The following is a 27,299-nucleotide window of genomic DNA, read 5'->3' as shown; positions in this document are numbered from 1 at the left end:
GTACACTGCATAAGTTACATAGTAATCCCGTAGGCAGAAAGACGAGATGCATCGCCTTGCATGCATCACATCCATCATCATCATCATTCATCTACCACAGCACTGCCCAGCCCAGCCCGGCCCAGCTCAGTAGAGGAGGATATGGTGGTGTTCGTTCCGCGGCCACCGACCGGCGACCGTCACAAGCGCCGATTATTTCATTCAGATGATACACTTGACTTGAAAAACATGGCTAGTCGGTTGATCATCAAAAATGGAAAGAAAGGGAAGGTGGGAAGGAAAAAAAAAAAAAAAAAGACTCGGAAGTCGGATTGGAGGTCGGCTTAATTACCATTCTTGTATATGATAATCAGTTCGTGGCGAATATTAGTTAATTCTTTACAGGTCTCACGACTCTACAGTAGTTAGGTAACTTGGTTAAATGTGTAACTAACTAACTTAGTAAAAGTCAACGAGTCTGTGACGTTAGACTGGATCACAGAGTTTCATAATTACCAGAACTAGTCAACTTACAACTTACCAGTACCTAGTACGTACCTAGCCACCTACTACGTAGTACTATGGAGGAGTCACCTCGACCGAGTAGAGGATGGGCGTAACCAGTCTCGAGCACGAATCAGGGCTTGCCAGGGAAGCAGAGCGGTACGTCCTCTGCACTAAGTTATCAGCGGTACTACCGGTAGTAGTTAGAGTCCGTTGTGACGGGCGTTGTCCGTCTGTACGCAGTGTACGGAGGAGGTCACTTTCAGGCTTTTTCACTGTCAATTTGCTCATAAAAACACACGCACAGACAGACGGGACCAGACCCGGCTGGGTACAGAAGTGCCCCGGCCGTCTTACATAGAGTTTACTGGACAAATTAACGAATCATCCATCCGGATAGAACGTTCACACAAGAAATGACGACCAGAGGCTTAGGCAAAATATGTCGCGTTGAAACATAACGCAACGCAACGCAACCCAACGCAATGCCGCTCGTGGCGAGTTGTGTGGGTAAAGCCGATCTGGAAATACCAAGGACGTACAGACTACACAGGCTGTCTAATAGGCTAAAAGAAATGAAAGTTATATTGTCTTTGACCCCCTCGGTTGGTAAGACCAGAGACAGTCGTTGACGGTGGGGTGGATTACTATGGAGTTGGAGTGGAATATACTACGTATGTAGAGTATGTATCCATCGTACATGCTGTAGTTGGTGTGGTACGCCGGATGGTCATGGATGAGCTGACCGGTCGGTCGGGGCGATGAGAGTCAAGGCAAGTCAAGTCTACGTCTCAACCACAGTTAACTAGTTACTACGTCTACACCGTACAGTAGTAGTACTATTACTACTACAGGCAGGCCGTATTATGTGTAGCATAGCCTGGTCCGGTCTCCACGGAGAAGAGAAGCGAAGATGGTAATTACGGCGATTCCGATTACGAAGATTACGGCGATCACGCCGCCTTCACGAGGCCTATCGTACCACCAGCGCAATTCCGTGTATTCTTCGTCTTGTAAGTTTGACTTCATTTCTCCAGACCAATCAGACGGCCAAGGCAGAGAGGCTCGAGTGACTTTGCTTTGCCGCATGTAACTTCAGTAAGTCATCAGCATTTGCCGCCTGCATCCAGGCCGGTCGACCGTCGGTACGATATCAAACATTGGACCTCAAAAAGAAAGAACCGAAAGAAAGAAAGAAAGAAAGAAAGAAAGAAAGTGGTAACTGGCTGGGTGAGCCGAGAAATGGACATGACCCCCGCCAGTCCCAGTCTGGCCACTGTGTCCACGCAATATAACCGCTCTCGGCCTAGCGGGACGCGGTGCTATTGGGCGGAATGCGTGCTCTTTCCTTTTTCTGTGCTAGCGGTGCTACTCAGTACAGCTCATTCCTTTCGCTTTCTTTTCGCTTGCCTGCTAACTACTCCGAGAGTAGTTAGTTAGTTAGCTACGTACGTACTAACTAACTATCTCTAACGCCCTCGTTTCTCATTTTTGTCCCTTCGATCTGATTGGCCGATCCGTCCCCCTTTCTTGATTCTTCACGAATCGTCCATGTTTGGCTGCGGCGTCGTCAGCCAGTTGGAAGCCTTATTCCGAGCCATACTTCCTCTGTATACGATGTAATACTAACTTCGCATATGGAATTATGGATCATATTTGGATGTCCCAGTCTGTGTCAAATTGTCAATATGTCAGAAAATACAAAATTAGCTCGTACCAAACGTTGTCGCGGCCAATCAGATCGCCAGAAATGCTCCGTTCCGTGTATGACGGTGTATCATCGTCGTATCATGAATCACCGATCTATGGACCTGGGGGGGGCGGGGGGCTCTGTGACCATACGGATGATCCATACAGAGTACTCTTTGTGACCTTCGTACTTGGCTGGCCTGGACATATGACCTTGAAGAAACTAGTTAGTCGGCTAGTCAGGCGTAAGACATCAGTCTCGGCGGAGTTTACTAACTAATTAACGACCACTCCGCAGGCAGGCATCTAATATTACCTTCAACAAACAGAGTCCAAGGTCATGACTGACTGACTGACTGATACAAGTCACCATAGTACAGCAGTAACCAGTTTCAGCCGAGTGCCGAATCAGAAACCGAGCCAGCCCCAAATGAGCGTCAATCCTGACTCTAGCACGGCTACTAATAACTATGTAGTATGTACCATGTACAGAGAGTAGTTTGATCGTCGTAATATCATACGTATGTATGGTATATCAATTGAATGGGCTATTAATTTACTCCGCATGTCGTCGTAGTCGTACATACCGCGATACCACCTTTTAGTAAGGGTATGTCTGAGATGTATGTACGCCATGTGCAGTGGGCTCCATAACAAGGGGGAAAAAAAAAAAGAAAAAAGAAAGCAAAAAAAAAATCCACAATAAACAAAGGATTCAGGTTGAATCCTTGAATTGTTGGCTTGCTAAGTTGCCAGGCTTAGCAGGTGAATGGGCCCAGAACTGGACAATTTACTAGCGTCATCCACCCCTCGCCATGGACTTGCTCTTAGACTCTGTGTAGTATGTATGTAGTATATACTTGTAAGTTAGTTAGTAGATACCCGTAAGTGAGTTAACGTTAGCACTGTGCAGGGTTAAAGTCAAGTCACTGCCTGTTTTCGTCTTAGATGCTCCGTACTCGTCGACCAGGGACCAACGAAATGAAAAAGATTTGGGCTGTTAATTAAGAAACTAAATTTGTGGTTTCAACTCAACCATCCTTTTCGTATTACAATGTACATGGACGCTGGGCGCGGGCGCTGGTCGTGGGTGGACCTGGTTAACTTTCGCCTTCCTAGTCCCATCCATCTTTTCTAACTCTGTCGAGGGATTGATTGATTCTGTCTAGTCTGTCGGTACTCTGTATTACCTACCACGTACGTACTTCACTATTTATTACACTATTACCACATACGCAGCATATGATTCATTCGATGGATGGGATAACGGAGTTGGGAGTTGGATGACTGAGATGCGCATTGTTTGTCTGTTCGTAGCATCTTTGCTTTTTTTTTAACCCCCTCTTTCTTCGCTGTGGTGGTCAAAGGAGCACTATTAAAGGGAAGTTCGTGTGGTAATTTAAAACTTATTAGTCCCATTAACACAGCGCCGTGACCATACCAATACATCCAAAATAACGCCGGACGGCTGTTGGAATACCATCAATGAGGTAATCATTTATCACTTGCCGTGCCTTCCTTTTTCATCCTCATTTTTTCTGATGGAACAAATTCTTTTCTTTTGCCCAACTAGTTGTTGTTACGAGAGTATAAAACTACCCCATCTAAAGAAGGAGAGGATCCCTCCCTTGCCAATCCGTGTCGCCGTCAGCCAATTCAAGAGGGATCCTGAAAAAAGAAATACATACCTTCCTTGTCAACCAGCCAATACTTATATTGGCTCATACTCTCTCAATACTTCATCCAATCCGATCACAGCTGCAGTCCTGTGAGAACTGAGAGCTCAGTGACAGATGGACTGAGAGTTGACTGGAGATCCAAGACTGCATCAAATAACATGGGAGGCTATTGCTGTGCATTGGCTCCCCCTTCATTACATCTACCTCCATTCCTATCTGCCAGGGTTGAATGCACCACTTGCCTTGCACTGCAGCATCCTTGATTGATTCCAGCTTATTGTTTGTGTCAAATCAACAAATATTGAAGCAGGCTGCCAGCAATAAAACAAGAATAAGACTCGGCGGGGACTTCCTTCATTTGGACTGTACCGGAAATATACGCCAAACCTTGACGACCCTCACCACCAACAAAAAAGACAACCCACAAAAAGACAATAAAAGAGCGCCGAACAGGAGAATTCATGATTGACTCATGAAACCTAAACTCCTACCACCATCCCCAGTTCCTTCCCTCCAGGAACCCCCATGTCTCCCGCACTCACCTCATATCCATCCTTCTCGCTGCCATTTCCTCCCACCTCGGACTTGAACCATCCTCGATATACATACCAACCATACTCGCCGCTCTCGTTTCTCAGCAAGCTCACGTTGAACCCAATCTCATCGGGGCTGCCAAATTGGTCTGCCCCCTTGAGAGACGGATTGCCCACGCCTCCCGCCGACATGAACGGCGTGGCTTTGAACTCGCAGGTTGCTCCGTCGTCGACGTATGCGTATCATCATCACCATCATAACGGTCAATATGCGGCCAAATCCTCGTCGAATCGTGTTCCGCTAGCGAATACCGTCTCGAATGCGGCTCCGAATTACCTACCTCCGTTGACCAAGCAGGTTGCGCAGGTGGAGGAGAGCGTTGATACAAAAAGCAACAAGAGAAGTGAGAAGGAACCGTTACCGTCGTACTCGCAGATTCCTACGTCTATCAGAAAGAGTGGGGGGAATCTACCCGAGTTCGCAGCTCAGGTGTGTACCATGACCTAGTATCATGTCATGGTTCGAATATCAAGCTAACTTTTGTAGATTGCATGCCTGTTCTGGTTTGAAAAGACATCGAAACTCAAAATGATCGAGGATTCTACACCACAGAAATACACCCTTGTTCCGGAAGCGTTTCCTACAGTTGGATTTCAGAAATGGGTATCGACTGTATTGTCTACGACCCAAGTCAGTCAGAACGTTATACTGCTGGCCTTGTTGTTCATCTATCGCCTGAAAAAGTTCAATCCCGGAGTTCGTGGAAAGAAGGGGAGCGAGTTTCGATTGATGACGATTGCGTTGATGATGGGTAACAAATGTGAGTTTTGTTTCAGAAAAGCGCCCTGAGATTGAATAGTAGCTAATTGAAAACAGTCCTCGACGACAACACCTACACGAACAAAACATGGGCCGAAGTTTCCGGAATCACCGTGCAAGAAATCCACATCATGGAAGTCGAGTTCCTCAGCAACGTTCGGTACAACTTATTCGTCTCCAAAGAAGAATGGACGCAGTGGCATTCGAAGCTAGGTCGTTTCGCCAACTTTTTCGAAAAAGCTTCACGCATGCCTCCAGAGAACGAGTTTGCCCCGACAACGCCTATTCATCAAATCTCACCTACAGCAGATGGTTCCAGGCGATACAATCATCCTGTTTCACCAGCGTCGAAACTACCGTCTCCGCCGTCGACAAACCATCTCCAACCGCAAACTCAATTACAAACTCAAATCCCGTCACGGTCGACATGGAATCCAGCTAGCGCCACTGCTACAACTCCTTATAGACTCAACACATCGCCACGAGCACTACCCAACTTGGAGTTCCCGCCGTACTCACGCAAACGCAACTGGGAGGATGATGTGGAAGAGAATCCAAGCAAACGAGTGGCGGTGTCTAGCTACTCGGCGCCGATGCCTGCTGTACCGGTTTCTGCGACTTCAATGCCGTCTGTTCCCGTCCTCCCACCGGTCCTTGGTACAAACATGCCTCTCTCGGTGCCGTCATTGGCGATTCCTGTGCCTCGTTTGAGTCAACCTACCACATATCAACCGGTTTCGACGGCTCTCATTCCTCCTACATTGCCTGCCGCTTCAATGCCACAGCAACTTCCGCTCCCTCACGTGCGCGCGATGTCGACTGTCTTCAACAATCCTTCGTCAACATGGTCACAACAAATTCCGTCTTCCACCGTTGCGCCAGTTGTCCCAGCAGTACAAGCCTCGAACCCGATGGCGCTGTACAACTCGACCGTATCTCTTCCAGATCCCAGTCGACGACAGTCTCCGTATTCCGCGACGGTGTCATCGGACGCAGTCTCACCGTCATCTGCGTTCCACGTGCACACGCCTCAAAACCACCTTTCACCTTCATTCTTCCTCGTCAACCGCAACTCACCCTACCGCCCCGTGCGAGCCGTCAACACTCTCCTTATTCCGCCGCCATCTGCATCTCTCCATCAACCTCGTCACCTATCGATGGACCAAATGCATTACCAACCTCTCGGCAAGAGTTTTACCGAACGTCGGACCGGCGTCCTTCCATACCTCCATCACGACGGACTACCGCAGGGAGTCATTCCTCAACAACCGAATTTCCTTCCCAGCCAATACTAGTCACCCTTTACCCTTCCATCTGTACAAATTATCTCTTACCTGGCTTATGAGCGTACCAGTTTATCATTGATGACCAACAACATCTTTCTATCAAATTTCTTTACTCTCTTACTGCATGGATCATACGGCGTCATTTAGACAAAACCGGAGGCTGACTCTTTTTTTTTTTTTCCATCACTCGAGCATTGACTCAGCAGTCATTACTTGCATATTTCTTTTTTCGATGCATGTATGGAGGGAGACAATTAGCATACGCGGCGTTAGTCTTTAGTCTTGGCATATCATGAATCTTCTACCGTCAAGGTGGATTTGATACATTCATTTTTCTCAAGAAACTAGAAAGTAATGTAATACATAAGTGTACAGAGTAGATGCTTCTTGAAAGGGGAGCGGACCGGCCGGTTGCAGCCCTAAGTGAGCGGCGTGATTGTAGGAAAATTCCGGTTCACTTTTTTTGTCCATTTCGTTTTCTGATGCCAAAAAGAAATGAGAGCTAACTTTTTAAAGCCATTGGCAGCTTGAAGTCTCGAAGGAGCAGTACTACATAGTACAGACGTATACGTAGTATATCTGCCCGGCCCCATCCCTTGCTCCGGAACTAAATATTTGTATTCTGCGGAGTACGTACGAGCATTGGCGGGAGGTTTCGGTGCTGGGAATATCTTCCTTTGGAGAAAACGAATTAAGAATCATAAACAGAGTTTAGTTATTTTCTGCTCGTGTGACTTGTTTACCAAATACATAATGTATGTGTATACTGAGTATTCGGTTCTGTAGGGTGAGTTAGTTAGGGTTGGGTTGGAGAATGATGATTCATGGATCGATAAAAAAAAGTTAAAAAGCTGTACTATGTAAGCAAAATCACATGCTCTCCCTCTCTCTCTCTCTCTCTCTCTCTCTCTCTCTCTCTCTCGCACTCTCAATCTGGAAAATAATACGTAGGTGGGCGCATTCAGCGGCTAGATAATACTATGTCCCGTACCGGCCAGTGGGACTCCCTCAGTCGTAGCTCCCTAAGCCTCCCTGAGTTAGTTAACTAAATTCATCGGCTATATTGCTGATCTGATTCTAGATCCTGAAATTCCATTCAGCCGGATTACCTGGGCAGCCAATTTGAGAAATTAACCCAACTACGGTTCTGTAGTACGTAGGCTTGGGGAAGGTCAAAGTCGGGAACCTCCGGGGCAAATGGTATGGTTCTCCCTGATTGCGAGGAGAGAGTATATGGAGGCGATCGTACAGTACTATGAGTCTACTGTACTAGGGTCTCTGCGAGAATTGGTAGGGATGACCCTCGGCTACGTGTGTACGTACATTCAAGTGCCACGGCCGTCGAGCGAGCGAGCGTGTTGGTATCAAAAAGTACGGAGTCCTCTCTGTAACCAACTTAAAAGGATAAAGAAAGGACGAGAAAGATAAGTTAGCTAGTTAGAGACACACCGGCTTACCCAAATGAGCACCACTACACTACGGGCTTTTTTTCTGCTTTTCTGTTTCTGAGCGAGACCCGCCCGCCTGTGCCGAGCAATCGGCATTCCGCCGTCTTTCTTAGTCTATTAGTCTAACTGCTACTCCCGGTGTGTCCATATCTTTATTATCATCAAATTGTCAATTTCCTGACATCCCCCCCCCCCCCCATTGACAGCAATCGATTGAATCCCGTAGTCAGTGACTACGCCATCAATCATGTTGGTCCGTCAAAGGATTGCAGCTGTTGCTGCTCCGGCAGCCCTCGCGCGAGGAGCTACAAAATCTTTTTCCACCACCTCGTCATCGCGCTCCTTCGTGACGACGACCAAAGCTGCTGCACGACCATCTGCATCACAGCTTCTATCAAAACAGCGCTCAATCTTCGCTCGTCGTGCCTACGCAACTGAAGCTCCTGCTCCCGCCGCGCCCAAAAAGAAGCGCTTCAGATTTTTCAGATGGACCTATCGTCTTACCGTGCTGGGCTTGTTGGGTGGAACGGGATACCTTGGTTATAGCATCTATCTCCTGCGTCATCCTGAAGAGCAGGTTGAGCCCGATCCATCCAAGAAGACTTTGGTTATTCTCGGTTTGTTATCCTTTTTCAACTAATTCAAATCAATTTGATTATCCCCCATCTAATCCAATTCGTTATAGGCACCGGCTGGGGCTCCGTCAGTCTGCTCAAAAAACTCGACACCGATAACTACAATGTCGTCGTCATCTCGCCTCGCAATTTCTTCCTGTTTACGCCCCTGCTGCCGTCTTGCACAACCGGTCTGATTGAACATCGCTCTATTATGGAACCCATTCGCAACATCTTGCGCCAGAAGAAGACGGCCGTTAAATACTACGAGGCTGAAGCCACCAAGATTGATTATGAGAAGCGCTTGGTATACATCAGCGATGATTCCGAGATCAAGGGTGATGTGTCGCATACCGTTGTCCCGTTTGATATGTTGGTTGTCGGTGTTGGAGCTGAGAATGCTACTTTCGGTACCTCCCCTCCTTCCCTTGTTGTGGTGCTAGCTAGATATGCTAATGCTTAGTAAGGTATCCCCGGTGTCCGCGAAAACTCTTGCTTCTTGAAGGAAGTCGGCGACGCCCAGAAAATTCGCAAACGTATCATGGACTGTGTCGAAACCGCCTCCTTCAAGGACCAGACCGAGGACGAAGTCAAGCGTCTTTTGCACATGGTTGTCGTCGGTGGTGGTCCCACCGGTGTCGAGTTTGCTGGTGAATTGCAGGATTTCTTTGAAGAGGATTTGCGCAAGTGGATTCCTGGTATCCAGGACAATTTCCATGTCACGCTTGTTGAGGCTCTGCCTAATGTAGCCCTCCCCTTTTTTCTCTCTCTAGACATTGGTGACGAGAAGCTAACGCTGGTAGATCCTCCCCATGTTCTCCAAACAACTGATTGAATACACCGAATCCAGCTTCAAGGAAGAAAAAATCACCATCCGCACAAAGACAATGGTCAAGAAGGTAACCGACAAATACATCGAAGCTGAAGTCACCAAACCCGACGGAACCAAAGAACTCGAGAAGATCCCCTATGGTCTGCTTGTCTGGGCCACCGGTAACGCTGTCCGCAACGTCGTCAAGGACCTCATGAGCCAAATCCCCGCACAAAAGAACTCTCGCCGCGGTCTCGCCGTCAACGAATTCTTGGTTGTCAACGGCACCGAAAATATCTGGGCCGTCGGCGACTGCGCCATCACAAACTACGCTCCTACCGCTCAGGTGGCTAGCCAAGAAGGTGCCTTTTTGGCTCGCTTGTTTAACACCATGGCCAAAACCGAAGCCCTCGAAGACGAACTCAAGAAATTGTCCGTGGCCCAACAAGAAGCCAAGAACGACGAAGCACGTAACGAAATCTTCGCCGAGATCAAGGAACGCCAGCGTCAGCTCCGTCGCACCAAACAGATTGGACCCTTCCAGTACTCGCATCAAGGAAGTCTGGCGTATATTGGCAAGGAACGAGCTGTTGCCGATATTAGCTGGGTGAGCGGAAACATTGCCAGCGGTGGTACGATGACATATCTCTTCTGGCGAAGTGCGTATTTGAGCATGGTTTTTAGCGGTATGTCTCCTCCCCCCATCCCCTCCCCTCTCCTTTCTGGTGGTTAGAATCAAAGCTGAATGGTATAGCACGAAACCGTATCCTCGTGGCCACGGACTGGATCAAAGCCAAGATCTTTGGCCGTGACGTTTCGCGCGAGTAATTCTCCTTTCTCAAAAGCATGACTATTAGACTTTTCTTTGCCTTGTCGTTCCCTGCCCTGCCTGTCCAATGAGTTTGTCGGTCTGCTTGGTTTCTTTCATTTTTCAAATCATGAATTGTGTACTGTGTACCACATACTTTTCTTTTCTTCTTTTTTATAATTGATATGCTAGCAAAAGGAAATAGAATAATTGTATTATTACGCGTTTTATTCTATTCGCTCCATCCTCGTGAGCATGACTTGGCTTATATCTAGGTATATAATGAGCCTGAAGGTGACCCAGTAGATGAAGTGATGTTGTATAGGTAAGTAAAAAGAATGAAATTATTACAAATATCTAATCACCAAAGAAAAACATCGACTAATGGCCATACTCACCACACAGGTACTTCCAAGTTGTATGTATATTCAGTCACTCCCCCTCCCCCCTCTGAACATCAAAAACATCAACCCCGAAAACAAGACAAATAAGGGGGAACTAAAGATCAGCGACATTAACGTTATTCGCATTCTCATTCGTTTCTAGCTCAGAACCATTCAGAACGTTGGTTACTGCCTTGTCATCGTCACGGTTGTCGCCTTTCTTGGAGCCGCGTCGGTGTTTGAGGATAGTGATGTTTTCTATATTCTTGCTGATGTCCATTCCTGAATCATCGGCGGCGTTGATGAGCGCGTCCTCGTCTTCCTTGTAATTGTCGTTGGCGGTGGTGTTGTCGCCGTCCGCGGCGTTGAGAATTGGTCGTCGTGTGTGTCCAGAGGACGTAGATGGAACCGCAGACGCAGATGACGTTGACGATGAGGTTTGTCGTCGACGCAAGACAGCGGCATTTTCAGGCGCACGCCGTCCGAAAAGAGCGCTGAACCATCTCTTCGTTTTCGTGGCGAGGGAGCCGGATTCATGATGATGACCCTGGTGCTGCTGTTGCTGGTGGTGGGACTCGTAGCGGCGGAGGATAGTTATATTCTGTATGTTGTGGTCTATCTGCAGAGTTGAGCCATCAAGTATATTCAAAGGGCTCTCGTCCTCGTCGTCCTCGCCCTCATTTCTGTTGCCGAATTCTGGCTCTCCGCCCAAGTCTTTGAGGAGTTGACGTTTGTGTCTGAGGGCGCCGACGGTGAGGTTCTGCGCGTTTTGAGTCACGGCGGCATCGGAGCCGTCGAGGACGTTGACGAGGGAGTCGTCGGAGTCGGAGTCGTTGTTGTCGTTGTCGTCGTTAGAGTTGCTGTTGTTGGAGTCGCTCTTCTTGGAATCAGAAGTTTCATTTTTTTTCGCGCCCTCGCCGGCAAGTTTCTTGAAATAGTCAAGACCGGGCTTGGGCCCAGGATGAGGGCCCTCTTTCTTGATATCCGGTCCAGGTCGATGCAAGAAAGGACCCTCAGGGCCGGGGAATTCACGCTTCTTCAGATCACCGAGCAAACTCCCAAGGCCACCACTACCACCACCACTTCCGGACGATTGGGACATTCCTGGTGGTCCACCAAAGAAACCTCCACGTTCGCCTTCAGATCCTTCGCTATGGCTACCGCCGAGGTCTCCGAGGAGACCACCAAGACCACCGCTCCCAGAAGATTGACGCTTCTCCGGACCACCACGTTCGCCTTCAAATCCTCGGATGTGACTACCTCCGTGCTCTGCCAGTAGGTCTTCAATGAGATCAGCAGGATTAGGAACCTGACGCTTCTTCAGATCACCGAGCAAACTCCCAAGGCCACCGCTACTTCCGGACGATTGGGACATTCTTGGTGGTCCACCAAAGGCACCGCCACGTTCGCCTTCAGGTCCTCCTTGGCTTTGGCCAAGGCCAAGGTCTCCGAGGATACTACCAAGACCACCGCTTCCAGAAGACTGACGCTTCTTCAGACCGCCGAGCATATCCCCATGGTCCTCACTTTCGGACGATTGGTGCCCTGTTGATTCACCGTGGAAATCGCCACGACCAGCATCACCAGCACCGGAATTCTGGAGTCCATGCACATCTTTCACGGGGCCCTTCTATCTATGATATTAGTTCCCTTCATTCTTTACCAGGAGTTCAGTCGGTGGACGAGCAACTAACATTGAGAGTTGGAGCCGCAGCAGCCAAGACGCAAAGAAAAGGGAGGATGGTGGCGGTCTTCATCTTTCAAGTCTTCCCCCAATGAATACTTTTGAAAACGAATGGAAAGACAAGAACGTAACGTATAACGATAGGGAAGGTTATATAAATCAGCACAGAGAATAAACAGAATCCGAAAGAGAGTAGTAGACTGGACTAGGTGGGAACGGACTGTTCATATAAAAAGAGTGACAAATTTCAAATCATGCCTCAGGGCAAGACGAAAGCTCATGCAGACAATATTGAAAGAATTGAGAATATTGAGATCTCCCAACCAAGGTAGGCAATCAATCTATCATGCATCTATATAAACAAATACAAGTAAACATAGATGCGCGGATTATCAGGGGTACTTTTCCTTCATGTTGTACAGAAATCTTAAATTCTGGATGTGAGCCGGTCCCAAACGGAGTTACTATTCTTCTCTGTTTTTTTTTTTTGGCATTCTTGGAATTCACCTATTGATATAATGTGATTATTTGCAATCAAAGTACATGTGTAGCCCTGCAGGAATCAATAAAACCGAGAGTTTAGACAAGTTGGAAATGATTTTCATGCTTTTCCAAGGTTTGGAAGGCTCCGAATCGGACTTGATAAACCTTGGGGATCTCCTGTTCGTGTGAGTGAGAAGACCCTTTTTTTTCTCTTTAATGGTATTTGTTTAAGGTTAACCATAGAAGGGGTTGTATGATCATATCTACCTAGGATTGGCTTGTCTAGAAGAAAGATAGCTGAACTGGCAGTGTCTTTGTGAAGACCCTTGACATATAGTTACCACAGAGTTCGTGTCGTCCAATTGCTAGGTGCTACTTAGATACAATGGGCCTGTTTGTCGACCTATGAGTATATATATATATGTATCTGCTAAGTATTTAATGATAGGTTCATGTTCAAGGCGGGAATAAAATGAACGATATCGTGCATTTGGCTTGATTAGGTAGCACATCGACACTTCGGCTCGAAACAAGCAAGCAACGAGCCCTAAGTACTATACAACATCCTCGTACCTCACGCTACCACTCGATAATCCATCCGTCTCTCGAACCACCACCGTCGAATGTTGATATGAGAGATCATTACAAACGAATCAAAGAAGGGATATTAAGATATAGACACATTTCTTAATTTCCGCAACAGACATTATAGATGCATCCGACCAGGCGCAAGAGGCGCATTGAGCTTCAGACTGCCTCTCTCTCGTCAGGGTTGTCGGCAGCAGGAAAGCAAGCCATTGGCCTGTATCATCGGAAGTACATCCGAAAGAGGAACGTTCAATGGCGGGGCGTGAATTGAGTAAATTGCTTTTACTCGGAGTACATGTACGTATCTACGTAGCTAGTTACTTATCAGATCTGCGAGCCGAGGCGTTAGTTGGTGATCATCAAAAACGGCCGCGAAACTTTTATGGATGTCACTCGAAGTCAATCTAAGCTAGAAATCGATTACTGTAGGTAGCCTCCTGGAATTGATAGACGAGAAATTAGTATATTATCATCTTCTTGGACAAGCGTATGAATGCCTATGTAGAAATGACCTCAGCTCCCTACGATATTTGTCTGGTAGACGACATATACCTGTACAACCACAACAGGCACAGCATTACAAACCACGGTCAACAGAGAATGACAAGATGCGCAGAATGTCCTTGTTGCTGCTTTGCTGAGTTGTGGTTTGGTTATACCTCTTGCTGTGGCTTCGTCGAGTTTACTCCATTCTTCCTGCCCTGTTCCTGACAACGACAACGACGACGACGATGATGATGATGATGGGGAACGTTCGAACCATTCCAAATCCTCACATCTGACATTCACAAAAGGGGGCGAATGGTGCGCCGTGGAGGGAACAACAGGCTGTGCAGTAGCAATATGTAAATTGAATAAGAGGGTGTGCTGCTTTGATATTCTATTTTGCCGCAGTGGCAGGTGCCGATGACGGCGGGTTTGTTTTGAAGCTCGTTTGTCACTGTATTTGATTTCTAACTCTTTAGGTCGTTCTTTATGGAATGGATATTGTGGTGAAGAAAGCTGGCATAATTATCAACCCGTTGACCTTGGATAAGCGGAGAGTAATCTTAGCTAACCATTAAAATAAAAAAGAGGGGACTTAATACAAATTCTGAAAATGAATACACCACAAAAATATAAACAGATAAATCAAGAAACACTCAAAGAATATAGAGACAAGTAACTCCTCCTTGATTCGTCATTTTCTCTATTCATTCCCATTTTTTCCAAGATCCGGACAGATTGATATCAGCGCTTTGCTAAAAGGAAGAGGCTAGAATACACTCCATCATCGTACATAGAACTCTCGCTTAACTGAGGGCTCAGATTAAGCCTACTGCTCAAGGACACGAGTGATAAGACCAGTGGCGACGGTGCGACCACCCTCACGGATGTTGAATCGCTGACCAGCTTCGGCGGCAACGGGACGGTGTGTCTTCAAGATCATCTCAACGTTGTCACCGGGCATGACCTGCTTGGACTGATCGTCACCGGGGAAGCTGAGAGTAGCAGCCTCATCTATAACTCGTTAGCAAATCGCTCATTAATTGACTTTGAAAGGGAACATACCGGCAGTACGGATGAAAGCTTGAGGACGGTAGTTGGCGCCGAATCCAGTACGACGACCACCTTCAGCCTCAGTCAAGACATACATGGAGACCAAGAAGTTGTCATGAGCCTTGGTGGTTCCAGGAGCAGCGATAACCATACCACGACGAATGTCCTCACGCTTGATACCACGGAGAAGCAAGCCAGAGTTGTCACCAGCACGAGATTCATCGCAAGACTTCTTGAAGGTCTCAATGTCGGTAACCTTGGTCTTGATAGGGTTCTTCTGGTATCCGATAATCTCAACCTCAGAATCCTTGCGCAAAATACCACGCTCAACACGACCAGATGCAACGGTACCACGACCAGAGATGGAGAAAACTTCCTCAACGGACATCAAGAAGGGCTTGTCAAGGTCACGCTGGGGGGTGGGGATCCAGGTATCAACGGCGTTCATGAGCTCGTCAATCTTCTGTTCGCCAATCTCGGGCTTGCGGCCTTCCAAGGCGCAAAGAGCGGATCCGAAAATGATAGGGGTCTCTTCACCCTCGAAACCGTAGGTGGTCAAGAGTTCACGCATTTCCAATTCGACAAGTTCCAACATCTCGGGGTCCTCGACGGCATCAACCTTGTTGACGAAGACGACGATCTTTTGAACACCGACCTGACGGGCGAGGAGCAAGTGCTCACGGGTTTGGGGCCTATTCTTATCAGCAGTGTCCATAATTGGCAGCTCGTGGATATGTTACATTTGACCATCAGAAGCAGCGACGACAACAACAGCGCCGTCCATGTTGGCGGCACCAGTAATCATGTTCTTAATGTAATCGGCGTGACCGGGACAGTCGACGTGGGCATAGTGGCGGTTGTCGGTCGAGTACTCGATGTGAGCGGTGGAAATAGTGATACCACGCTTTCGCTCTTCAGGAGCTTTATCAATGGCACCGTATTCGAGGAAGTTGGCGAGGCCCTTTTCAGCCTGGCGTTTGGTGATGGCGGCAGTCAATGTGGTCTAGACGAGAGTTAACGTCATGTAAAAAATTGATGTCGGGTATGCGCACCTTTCCGTGATCGACGTGACCGATGGTACCTGCCAGGATCAGTCAACATCTGCAAGTTGAACATCCAATGGAATGTTATGTACTTACCAACGTTAACGTGGGGCTTGGTTCGCTCGAAAGCAGTCGCAAAAGAACGAGCTGCGTATCTCTCGCTGGAGAGGACATGGTGCACTGGGTTAGCAGCGCGAGGACGCAACAAGGAGGACCTGCTGCTCCTCAAGAGGAGGTTGACTGATCTGGTAATACCGGCCATTGTGTATTCCTCTATACGTCACAATCAATCAATCAATGAATGGAATGAACAAAGAAAGGAAGAAAAACAAGACAAGAGAGAAAGAATGATGGGAGGAGAGAGAAGTGTTTACAGTTCGACCTGTTCTCAGGCTATCATGCCGAGCCTCCGCCCAAAATTTTTAGGGAGGCTTAGTCAGCGGGGACGACCAATAAGAGAGTAGTATTTGCGGAATCAGTAGATGTCACTACACAGTAGTACTAGTAGAGCCAATGCTACGCAAGGCAAATAGATGGTATAAAAACGATTGAATCGGCGTGCTAATGACTTTTATATAATGGGTATATACAATAATATACAATATAATAGTACAAAAATGACATCAAAGAGTCCACGTTCTCAATTCTTCTTCTCCACGGTGATGGTCAGCGTTTTACCAATCTCCCCTTCCATGGACTTGCTTTGATGAGCGTTAGCTTCTTCAATGGCAGCCCTGAGACGGTCCATCAACTGCTTGATCTCATCTGCCGTAGCAATACGCTTGTTTCTTTTCCTTGTCAAAACAATTTCCACCGTCCGGCCCTTGTCAATAAACCCAGACAGCTTCTTCAACCGATGTGAAAGATCATGTGGATCTATAGACCAATTCAACTCAATCTGCTTTGTTGATGTTTTGGCCGCGTGCTTAGCCATCCTAACGGCCCTCTCTTTTGCCCGTTCTTCTTCTCGGAACTCAGATAAGGACATGATTTTGCATACTGGCACGCGCGAAGAATCTCCAGGGTCCAGTTGAACCAGGACCTGCTCATTACGGCGCATCGTAAGAACTATATTTGATTTCCGTGTTGGCACATCGAGTTCTCCATTTTGGTCCACAAGCTGGATGGTGTCGGCCTCGATTTCGTCGTTGATCGGTCGAGAGTATCGTTGGGGTCTGCCAGTTCGGGTTGTCTGAGTGGGATTGAGGATGACGCCAGCTGGTCGGAGGATCGTGCGGGTCTGGCCTCTAGCTATAGGCCGTATTGGTAGAGATGCCTGAAATAGTCGGCTAGGAGTAGCTGTGTAGCGTGATGCAGCGAATGCCTGTCGAAGGAGGAGGGATGTCGAAGACATGCTCCGGAGGGAACTCATGTTTGCTACTGTATGTAAAGCAAGATAAGTCGTCTCAGTGGGAAATAAATGGAAAAAGCCGATCAACGATAAATAAATGAGAAGAAAATAAAGCTTCACTGTAATCAACGCATTAAACTGTGGTGACTTTGTTGATCGATATTCACGAAGCTTGCTTGTATGGATAGCCGCGAACGGAACCAAAGCTGTGTGGCAGTGGCTGGCGGAGGTCTTAGGCCAGACCCGCAACCGCCACTCTATCTAGCCTTAGCCTTCCCTCCTATCCCAGACCGATCTCCGTCACTAATAGGCAAGGAACCGCCCCTTTTGTCGCTGGGGAATAATTCTATCCTGGTTCTCTTTCTTTTTTCGCTCGACTTCATACAAACACCATCTCACCAAGTCCAACAAATCCGACTTGGATGCCATTCGTTTAGTCCAGTCATCCATGTTATCGTCCTAATAATCGGTCTACACACGGGCTCGTCGGTTTGTCTATTGTGGTTTGTCTATTGTGGAAGCAGGCGCTGCTCAGCTGGGTATCTGCTCGCATGTCCACTAGTATCGACAATCAAGAAAGCCATCAGTCTTCGGTATTTTCGTCGCACGCACGGAAACGGTCCTCTCCTGTTTCGGTGCCACCGACCGGCGATTCCTACAACAAGGCTTCGCCAATGCATTCAGAGAAATCCATCATGACGCAAAGGTCACGACTCGTCAAGGCCGGCTTGATCATTGCTGGAGCGTTTTTGTTTTTGTTGTATTTAGTTCCTTCGAGGCAATCCGTTCCTAATCTATCAGGTGAGAGACGTTGTTCAGAAGTCAGTCGATCAGCTACTAATAAGACTAGGCGCTGTCTCGGACGCTACAAATTCCTCCACGACAAAATGTACCAAACCTCATGATCCTTCGAAACCATTACGGCAATATGTTTTGATGATCGATGCGGGAAGTACCGGTTCTCGTATTCACGTCTATCGCTTTAATAACTGCGGACCGACACCAGAACTCGAGGATGAAGTCTTCAAGATGACCCCAAAGAGAGAAGGTGGTGCCGGTCTCAGTTCATACAGGGAAGATGCCGAAGGCGCCGCAAAGAGTCTCGATGTGCTGATGGACGTTGCGATGAAAAGTGTTCCTGATGAGTATAAGTCGTGCACACCAGTTTCCGTGAAAGCCACCGCAGGTTTGCGCTTGCTTGGAGAAGACATGAGCAAAAACATTCTACAGGCAGTGAGACATCGTTTGGAGACCGTCTATCCATTCCCCGTCGTCTCGGATGACAAAGGAGGTATCGAAATCTTGGACGGAAAAGATGAAGGCGTTTATGCTTGGATCACCACCAATTATCTTCTCGGTAAGATCGGCGGCCCTGACGAAACACCAACAGCTGCTGTTTTCGATCTCGGCGGTGCCTCGACACAGATTGTTTTCCAACCAACCTTTGACAGCCCCTCTGGTGGTATGCCCGAGGAGCTTGCGCCAGGCGATCACAAGTACGAATTACAATTCGGTGGACGAGAATTTGATCTTTACCAGCACTCTCATCTTGGATACGGCCTTATGGAAGCTCGTTCTGCGATTCACAAATCTATTGTTGAAGCCAAATTGGCAGCCAGCCCGACCGACCTGTCCTGGTTAAACCGATCAATTTCTAACCCATGTATTGGTCCCGGCATGGAACGACAGGTCAATCTCACGTTCCCCGATGGCCATGCTCTAGCACCCAAGGTCTCGGTCACCATGGTTGGACCTAAGGAACTGTCTGCACCCGCTCAATGCCGTGGTATTACTGAAAAGATTTTGCACAAGGAAGCTGATTGTAAATTGGCCCCTTGTTCATTCAACGGCGTTCATCAGCCTTCTCTCGAAAAGACTTTCGCCAAGGAGGATGTCTATATCTTTTCCTACTTCTACGACAGGACCAAGCCACTCGGAATGCCGGACTCTTTCACACTTCATGAGCTACAACGTCTGACTGAGATAGTCTGCAGTGGAAAAGACAACTGGGGTATTTTCGAAGGTATCGAGGGGGCTTTGGAAGAACTCGAAGGCCGCCCAGAATCTTGTTTAGACCTCAACTTTATGCTCGGTCTTCTTCACACTGGTTACGAGATACCGCTATCTCGTGAGGTGAAGATTGCCAAGAAGATTAAGAATAACGAACTTGGCTGGTGCTTGGGTGCAAGGTTTGTCTCCCCTTTTACTATCTACTATCTGGATGTTCTTTACTAATACACCCTTCCAGCTTGCCGCTATTGAGTCGGGAATCAGGCTGGACCTGCCGCATCAAGGAAGTATCATAAGGAATCAGCATTCTGGACCTTTCGCGATCACGATGCCACGATATCATATATTCTTGGAGATGGGTTTATACAGACATTGTAGTGTAATTATTCTTCTGTATTCTCTGCATGTTAGCATGTAGTCCTTTTTTGATTGAATTTCCATTGTCGTGGGAAGAGGTTATAGACTTTTGTTTTTGTTGCGTTGTTGAAGTACGCTACGGTTTTTTGAGAGGTTATGGTTTAATAGGATATGGATGAATATGTATAAGCATTTCGAGTCATGAGTTTTAAAAGTGGAAGGTAGCGAGAGCTTGAAATATTAATATTATTCGTCTCTATTCACGTTAAACATCGAGCGACCTCAGTAGACCATAAGATGACGTGGTGTAATTATCCCTCTTCAACCTCCTGAATACCAGCTTTCAATTTTTGTTTCTGTACAGACCGACCCTTCAATCCCATCAATTGATCCATAACCCGTCCTTCGCCATCCTCTTCGGCTTCATCTTCCTCCTCATCAGTGTCCGATGGACTCTCATCATCCAGATCGATACCCCCTTCCTCTCTCCTCCTCCTCTTCTCCTTGAGCACACCCAATCCCAAGTTCTATACCAAAGTCAGCATTAACATACATCTATAAAAAGAAAAGGTGGAGGATAACTCACCATCTCGATATACTCCTTCCCTCCTCCTTCTTCTCCGTCTTCTTCAGCTTCATTATCCTTGACATCATCAAGAATCATATCCTCCAACGACTCACCCTTGGCAAGTCTCTGCTCGATATCCGCATTTGCGGCTTGTAGTTGAGGTAAGAATGATGATACTCGAGCTAACAGGTCGGAGTTTGGGGGGAGAGATATTTGGGGTTTGGGGCGGCCGGGGATGTAGGGGATTGTTTCTTTGTTGTCGCGTTCGGAATGGGGATTGTTTTCATCTTCATCATCGTCTTCCTCTTCTTCATCATCATCCTCATCGGAGGAGGATATACCAGAGGAAGACGTATAATCATCGTCATCCTCTTCCTCCTCTTCCTCCTCGTCATTGATATTGACAGCATCCCGTCGCTCAGAAGAAGGTCGTAACCCAGATTTCTCTTCTAATCCTCCCAATGAATCTGGTGCTGGTGACATTGACGCTCTAGACCTTTTTGACGACGAAACTCTATCGTCTTCATCGCGCTCTGCATGACTTCGTTTTTGAATCATTCTTTATAATTTTTTTTGGAGAATCGATCTCAAGCTTATGCGGACGTTGCTTTCATTGAGAAGTATCATCAATATAATTTATGAATCAAAGTGGTCGTTAAATTTGATTTAAGAGATTGGAGCAGAAATAGACTTGGATTCACTGCATGGTAGAAGATTGCTATCCTGGCCAATTAAACTTGCATGTTTTGATTGATTTTGTGATTGGAGGGTGACTTTTGACGATCCGGTTTTTGATTGGCTAGAATTAGTATATATTCCCTTTTTCGGGGCTAGCCTCCGCCTTTATTTAGGCCAATCAGCTTATTCTTATATACTCATTTTGATGAGATACTTGGCTTGTCAACTTCGTATGTACTTTTTTTTCTGCGAGTTTAGTCTTGTACATCTCGATCAGCTAGAGTTTCAACAATCACCACTTAGAAAATATATTTCAAATTTCTCAAGAGCTAAGTATACATTGTCCTCGGATGCCGAGGGCGAGGTCAGCTCCAAGTGGGCATCAATATATATTCAAGCCCCAAAATATTCAACTGAAATTTGAATACTTGAGCCAGGTCAAGGCAGACCAGTCCTTCTCGCTGTCATGGAGTTTTGCGATTTCGTGCCTTCACATGAATATTTTAGCCATTTTACCTTGCTATGGAGCATGAGCTCGATTTTCTTTGAATTTCAGAATGTTTCTCCAACTGATGAAGCTGAAATCACCAGGAGGAAAGTATAGGCAACGAAGACACTGAAAGTGACGGTCAGACATATCCATGAAGCTTTTGATTAGTTGGGAAATTGATAGAATGCTACCTTCGACTACATAAATGGTGAATCTAATATAATGTATGAACAAAGGAAAAAAAAAATATACTCGCTTCTTGAAGCATAGAATGCTGATCATCCTCTCGCATCAAAACAATTCACTCCTCTTCAGAGCCCTTCACCCTTTCAACCGCCTCCTGAAACCCGTCGTGATCCGCATGCCTCTTGTAAAAATAGGAAGAAGACGAGACATAGCTCTTATTATCAGCAGGTCTCAACTCCGGCGACAGTCGATCAATGATAGTTTGCTCAAGTATCTTGACTGAACGCTCATTGGAACCAAGCTTATTCCAGACAGATATCAAATGCGTATTAAACCGAACCGAGATACTAACTCCAAGGACATGGTCGTGCTCTATTTATTACTCGAATATCAGTTCCTACCAGAGGCAAAACAAAGGAGGGGGAGGGGGGTTGAAAACATACCACTCTCCACAGCAGCCTGCAACTCATTCCCCATCACCAAAATAGCAATCTCGTGGAAAAATTCCTGTCCCTTGGCTTTCGGTACGCGGAACGTCCAGCATCCACCCTGCATATTCTCGGGGTCTTCCCATACCGGCTTTACACCCTTACGGAATATGTGTACTGTATCACGAAAACGGATCTTGTCCCAGGGGTAGTTGTTGTATACTCGATAAAAACTGGCGATGTCGGCGATGTCCTCGTATAGGATCGTGAGACGTGAGGTATACTGTTCTTGTGATTGTGTGTTGCTGCTGCTGTCGCTACTTGGACTGGTGCAGGTGGCGTTGCTGGCCGGATTGTTGTGCCTGTCAAACCAAACTGTCCAGTGATATTGGAGTGGGACCGGGCGTAATTTGCCAAATATGTTTTGGTGTAGTGTCTTGCGAGTATTTGGTGTTGATTCCCCCGGGGGTTGAAGTTCGTTTGGGTCATTGTTGAGTTGTATTCTTGGTCCAGACATGACGACAACCAAGCGAGACTTGAATAGTCTTTTGGAACAGAGTATATATCCGCAGTGTGATTTGAGGAAGAAGATGAGATATCTTGACCCTGTTCACCCAGCAGCTAGATGCCTCAAATATGTACACCTGTTAAGTTATCAGTAACGAGACTACAGAGATAGAAAACAACGCGAAAAGAAAACGAAGATAAACAGTCAACTTATTTATCAGGCTGAATCGCTACCCCGAAGTCAAGATTGACTCATTTCAGACATAGCCATGAGCATACAGCCGGCATCAGAAACAATACCATTTAACGTATAAAGCAATAATAAACAAAGAGGCCTATACAAATAACATGTAGTCATACCTTTGGCGATAGTTAACCGCCCAAACCTCAACCTTCGTCAGATCAGCAGAGGTCCACAAAGCTCCTTTGTCTCACTCTGGAAGTGTTAGGGTTGGTTGACCTAGGACTGAGACTCAACAAACGCCGCCGTTTTCGACTTGAAGACTCTTTTAGCTAGGTAATCTAGACATTCATGCCTGAAAACTCGTAAACAAAGGAACCGCTGACTAGGAAGATAAAGCAAATTTCGAAGACCGTGGCATACTCAGATATATGGGAATGAACACCAAGACTTGAAACAGCCAGGGCTTATTTTAGCCGCTGACCTGTAGGGAGTCACCGCCCAATGGGGAGGCTTCCCCATGCATTTCTTCATCAATGCATGACGCCCAAAGCTTAACAGAGAAGACACTAGTGGATCTCATTAGTGCTATATGTTTCATGTCTCGGTGTAGTGGGTTCGACGGCGGACCTTACTTAGAGTGGTATATGAGTGATTGACTCTGTTTGGAATAAATACGACTATGTGGAAGATAAGGAGGGTTGAAAGAGTTTGGACTGTCGCTAAACTATACTTTCTCGCCTCTTAACAAGGATCTAATGCCCCCTTTTCAGGTGCAGCATTCATGCTTCTTGGTGCTGGAAGTACCTGAGTGTCATTAGAGGTTACGGTAGGAATACTCGGAGCTGTTTCCCTCCACCATGCAAGTCAAGCCGGCGGGCAAATATTTGCATAGGGATGTTATAGATACCTGCATTCCTTCCTACATATGGTCAGGATAGATTGTAACTACCTAGCTAGATGGACAACTTGACTCGATTAAAATGTTATTGTACATGTGCCATGACTGACGTCCAGGCATGGGCAATAAGTATATAAAGGTTGACAGCAAGATAGAGCCTTTCTTTGCGGGACTTCGCCATGAAAATAAAGCCTGGATCATCGGCTATGACTTCTGCTATAACTGATTCGCCTATCGCCTCGATCGATCTCTTCTGTCACGGTCTCTTCTGTCGCGACTTCGATCTCGATCTCGGCCTCGTTCCCGTTCTCGTTCCCTATCTCTTTCCCTGTCCCTGTCCCTGTCTCTATCCCGGTCACGATCACGGTCCCTGTCCCTGTCACGATCGCGATCTCTGGCCCGATCGTCCCGGTCATCTACATCACGAGCTCGAGGTCGGTCGCGCTCTCTATCTTCGTCTCTCGTTCGATCCTTATCAGTGTCTCTATTGCGGTCACGGTCGTGGTCGCGGTCTCTATCATGATCTCTAGCACCATCTTTATCATGACTATTATCGCCGTCTTTGTTCCGGTCACGATCCCGATTTCCTGATTTATCCCCTTCTGTATCTCGGTCTCCTGTAGTAACCCCAGGGATGTATCTGTCACCACGAGGTTCTCTGTTCCATTCTTGATCACGTGGTCTGTCTCTTTCCCTGTCTCTTTCTCGTTCAGGAGAGCGCATCCGACGACGAGGGGATCGGCTGCGGTTGCTGGTGACTGGGACATACCGATCAATGTCCAATTGGTCTGGAGTGCGTGATCTTCGGCGAGTAGAAGTGCGAGAACCTGATCGATCTCGACGATGGCGTGTACGAGACCGGTCTGTACGAGAAGGAGAGCGACGGTGGCGAGATCTTGACCGCGGGCGATCATCCCTATCTCGTGGTCTGTCTCGGTTTTTGTCTTTGTCTCTGCTACGATCTCTGTCCCTTTCTGCAGACCGTTTTCGTGCCTGCTCTCGCTCGCGACTGCGATCCATATCGCGACCAGTATATCGATCATACCCGCGATCAAGGAAGTTGTCACGGTCCCTATCTCTGTCTCTATCACGGTCACGGTCGCGATCCCTTTCACGATCTCGATCAACTCTATCACGGTCACGATCCCTGTCCCGATCTCTTTCTCTGTCACGGTCGCGGTCTCTGTCTCGCTCCCTATCGCGGTCCCTATCGCGGTCCCGATCACGTTCACGATCACGGTCTCGTTCGCGTCTATCGCGGCTGTCAACCCTGTCGCGCTCTCTATCTCGAGTTTTCGATCTGGTGCGGCTGCGTCTGCTGGCCCTGTGACTCCGGTCATCCCTATCACGTTCCCGGTCATTGCGAGCCTTGGACCGACTACGACTCTGCCTTGCCGCTCTGTCTCTCCGCTCATCTCTGTGACTGCGCACAGAATGCCTATCATCCTCCCGATCCCGAAGTCTAATAGACCCATCTCTGGACTTATTCCTGCCTTCAGTTTCGTACCGTGAAGATCGCCTCGTGCGCGAACGAGTGCGGCTCTTTCGTCTTCTATCACGAGACGAATCTCGGGTTCCTGTAGCCGGGAAGCGGGATTCTGTGACAGACTTTGGGCGCGCAGAAGGCTTACGGCCGCTTTCAATGGCTTCAGCCTCTTCGAAATCAAATTCTGGCTTCTGCTTTGCTTTTGCTGCTAGCTCTTCGCCTTCTTTGAGGAGTAATTGCAAGGCCGCCTCCTCCAAGCTCTTATCATCGACTGGGGGAGGTGGCGGGGGAGTAGCAGCCTTGGGCGTGCCCGTTCGGGATCTCGTCCGTCGATCATGATCTCTATACCGAGATGCTGACATGCTAGTACCTTCGTAACGGTCGTAGCCTCGAGGAAGGTTATAGCTTCGATATCTGTCGCGGGAATCCTCTCTTCTTCTCCGCTCATATCGCTCTTGTCTTTCCTTTTCTCGTTGTTCGTCAAGAGCACGTTGTTCCGCTCGCCTTTTTTCATCCCGCTCCCTCTGCTCTTCTTCCCGCTTTCGTTCAATCTCTCGTCGTTTCCGAGCTTCTTCTTGTCTAGCTTTCTCTCTTTCTGCATCGATACGAGCTTGTTCCGCAAGTTCGGCTTGATGAATCTTTTCACGTGCTGCTCTTCTCTCGTTGCGCCAGCGATCGTAGTCCTCTTCTGTTTTGTTGCCTGCGATCTCCTCTTTCAGCGCAACCTCCTCGCCAGCTTCCTTCCGTCTAATCTCTCGGATGGATTTTAACATGGTCTCGAGATGCTGGGTCATGAAGCTTTCCAGGTCATGCTCGGTATTCTTGTATATATCACTACGGTCGACTGCACCTTCGATCAGCGTCGCCGCTTTACCCCTGTCACGCGATAGATGGGCGGGCTCTCTTTCGATTTCTTTTTCGGCAAGTTCTTGTAGAGCATTTGTGAATTTGGCTTTCAATTCCTATCCAGGTATTCGACTATTAGATCTGCACAAATTACTTGACTCGCTTATGGGTGGAAGAACGTACCGAATTATCAAAATCTGCCCAGATCTTCTTCCGATAATTATCAAAACCTCCTTTCTTCTTAAATGCGACGAGCAGGCTTTGGATCGCAGTTTGTTGATCTTGCGTGAGAGGTAATTCTGAAGTCTTGTACTTTTTGGGCCGAAGCAGGTCGACTTTTGCTGTCTCTTGCGACTGTTTATCGTCTGAAGGAGTTGATTCTCCATTCACCATCTTGGAGTCTGCCATTTTGAAAGAATCGTGTCCAGCACGAGACTTTTATAGCAGCCTTCAAATGAGCACAAGGATAACTTTGTCACGGATGAAAGTCATGCATTATCAATTGTCCGAGCAGTATATGGAAAACAAGTCGTTTACAGGAAGATGAAAGAAATGAAGCTCCTTCAAGAATATATCCGGCAGAAAAGGTGCCGTAGGCGGAACGATAAATAACGCGCGTATGATTGGCCAATGGATCGACACCACCAACGACGGGGCCGATTCTATGACTCCGGGTGAACCTGCTCAAGAACTTCAACTCTCGGCTCCTGACAATTCCAATCGAACAAACAGCACCTCGAGTCTACTAAAACACCGAGTAGACACTCATAGTAACGATTGAACTGTGTCTCGGGAGCCTTGAATACAATTGCCCGATTTTCCTTCCTTTCGACGTCTATCCGACAATCGAAAACGTCTTTCCATAGACCCGGGTTTCCGGTCGTTTATCGCGCATCGTCGCACGCATCTTGATAATATAACACAATGGTTCACAAAGTTCTCTTCTGGAGCGGCTTCGGTACGTTCTGTTGCTTGTCTATTGCTCGTCTCGTGAGAATTCTCAATGACTAATACGACCCGTCCCCGCAGGCATCGCCGTCCGTCTTTGGCAACTCGGAATCGAAATGCGCCCTCTCCTGGGCAAAGAATCCCTTTGGGTCTACCCCCTCTTCGCTGGTGTCGGTGGAAGTTTCGGTTATTGGTTACAAGGTGTTGAGAACAGACAGACCAAGATTCTCGCCCAACGACGAGAGGCTATTCTCGAGAAGCGTCGACGACGGGATGAGCGGGAAGGTCTGATTTCGCGGACGGAGGAGGCGGGTATTTTGGCTGCGACTTCTTAAAAAGTGATCTCTTCCTTGCGGCATTGTGAGAGAGAATTTGAAGGAGATGTGAAAAATAAGGTCGGGGATGGTGATATGTCCCTGTCCTGACTTGTACCACGAGTCCGCTGCAAAGCGTTGTTCCAGATAAGCGGAT

General features: G+C 47.4%; 10 protein-coding genes across 10 annotated transcripts; 4 read left to right on the top strand and 6 right to left on the bottom strand.

Annotated features, from left to right (window-relative positions):
• Positions 1-4,376: 4,376 nt before the first annotated feature.
• EYB26_006791 (uncharacterized protein) lies at positions 4,377-6,499 on the top strand (the record flags this gene model as incomplete). Its single annotated transcript, XM_054266064.1, has 3 exons — positions 4,377-4,874; positions 4,932-5,205; positions 5,262-6,499. 3 exons carry the CDS (start codon positions 4,377-4,379, stop codon positions 6,497-6,499), a joined length of 2,010 nt encoding a protein of 669 aa, XP_054122039.1.
• A 1,686-nt stretch (positions 6,500-8,185) lies between these two features.
• EYB26_006790 (uncharacterized protein) lies at positions 8,186-10,191 on the top strand (the record flags this gene model as incomplete). Its single annotated transcript, XM_054266063.1, has 5 exons — positions 8,186-8,555; positions 8,624-8,962; positions 9,020-9,297; positions 9,356-10,049; positions 10,118-10,191. 5 exons carry the CDS (start codon positions 8,186-8,188, stop codon positions 10,189-10,191), a joined length of 1,755 nt encoding a protein of 584 aa, XP_054122038.1.
• A 478-nt stretch (positions 10,192-10,669) lies between these two features.
• Positions 10,670-12,311, bottom strand: EYB26_006789 (uncharacterized protein; the record flags this gene model as incomplete). The annotated part of the gene is made up of 2 exons (XM_054266062.1): positions 10,670-12,184; positions 12,249-12,311. 2 exons carry the CDS (start codon positions 12,309-12,311, stop codon positions 10,670-10,672), a joined length of 1,578 nt encoding a protein of 525 aa, XP_054122037.1.
• A 2,313-nt stretch (positions 12,312-14,624) lies between these two features.
• EYB26_006788 (uncharacterized protein) lies at positions 14,625-16,153 on the bottom strand (the record flags this gene model as incomplete). Its single annotated transcript, XM_054266061.1, has 5 exons — positions 14,625-14,809; positions 14,861-15,540; positions 15,589-15,851; positions 15,901-15,929; positions 15,988-16,153. 5 exons carry the CDS (start codon positions 16,151-16,153, stop codon positions 14,625-14,627), a joined length of 1,323 nt encoding a protein of 440 aa, XP_054122036.1.
• A 378-nt stretch (positions 16,154-16,531) lies between these two features.
• EYB26_006787 (uncharacterized protein) lies at positions 16,532-17,263 on the bottom strand (the record flags this gene model as incomplete). Its single annotated transcript, XM_054266060.1, has 1 exon — positions 16,532-17,263. One exon carries the CDS (start codon positions 17,261-17,263, stop codon positions 16,532-16,534), a length of 732 nt encoding a protein of 243 aa, XP_054122035.1.
• Positions 17,264-17,793: 530 nt separating this feature from the next.
• Positions 17,794-19,548, top strand: EYB26_006786 (uncharacterized protein; the record flags this gene model as incomplete). Its single annotated transcript, XM_054266059.1, has 3 exons — positions 17,794-18,043; positions 18,093-19,431; positions 19,491-19,548. The coding sequence occupies 3 exons, from the start codon at positions 17,794-17,796 to the stop codon at positions 19,546-19,548; spliced, it is 1,647 nt and encodes a 548-aa protein (XP_054122034.1).
• Positions 19,549-19,920: 372 nt separating this feature from the next.
• Positions 19,921-20,735, bottom strand: EYB26_006785 (uncharacterized protein; the record flags this gene model as incomplete). The annotated part of the gene is made up of 2 exons (XM_054266058.1): positions 19,921-20,136; positions 20,196-20,735. The coding sequence occupies 2 exons, from the start codon at positions 20,733-20,735 to the stop codon at positions 19,921-19,923; spliced, it is 756 nt and encodes a 251-aa protein (XP_054122033.1).
• Positions 20,736-21,646: 911 nt separating this feature from the next.
• EYB26_006784 (uncharacterized protein) lies at positions 21,647-22,476 on the bottom strand (the record flags this gene model as incomplete). Its single annotated transcript, XM_054266057.1, has 2 exons — positions 21,647-21,903; positions 21,975-22,476. The coding sequence occupies 2 exons, from the start codon at positions 22,474-22,476 to the stop codon at positions 21,647-21,649; spliced, it is 759 nt and encodes a 252-aa protein (XP_054122032.1).
• Positions 22,477-23,779: 1,303 nt separating this feature from the next.
• EYB26_006783 (uncharacterized protein) lies at positions 23,780-26,288 on the bottom strand (the record flags this gene model as incomplete). The annotated part of the gene is made up of 2 exons (XM_054266056.1): positions 23,780-25,996; positions 26,064-26,288. 2 exons carry the CDS (start codon positions 26,286-26,288, stop codon positions 23,780-23,782), a joined length of 2,442 nt encoding a protein of 813 aa, XP_054122031.1.
• A 516-nt stretch (positions 26,289-26,804) lies between these two features.
• On the top strand, positions 26,805-27,163 carry EYB26_006782 (uncharacterized protein; the record flags this gene model as incomplete). The annotated part of the gene is made up of 2 exons (XM_054266055.1): positions 26,805-26,838; positions 26,910-27,163. The coding sequence occupies 2 exons, from the start codon at positions 26,805-26,807 to the stop codon at positions 27,161-27,163; spliced, it is 288 nt and encodes a 95-aa protein (XP_054122030.1).
• Positions 27,164-27,299: the final 136 nt, after the last annotated feature.

This window comes from Talaromyces marneffei, chromosome 5 (assembly GCF_009556855.1).
Source record: "Talaromyces marneffei chromosome 5, complete sequence".
NCBI lineage: Eukaryota > Fungi > Ascomycota > Eurotiomycetes > Eurotiales > Trichocomaceae > Talaromyces > Talaromyces marneffei.
Note: the sequence above shows the minus strand (reverse complement) of the source record. Positions and strands in the feature narration are given on the sequence as shown.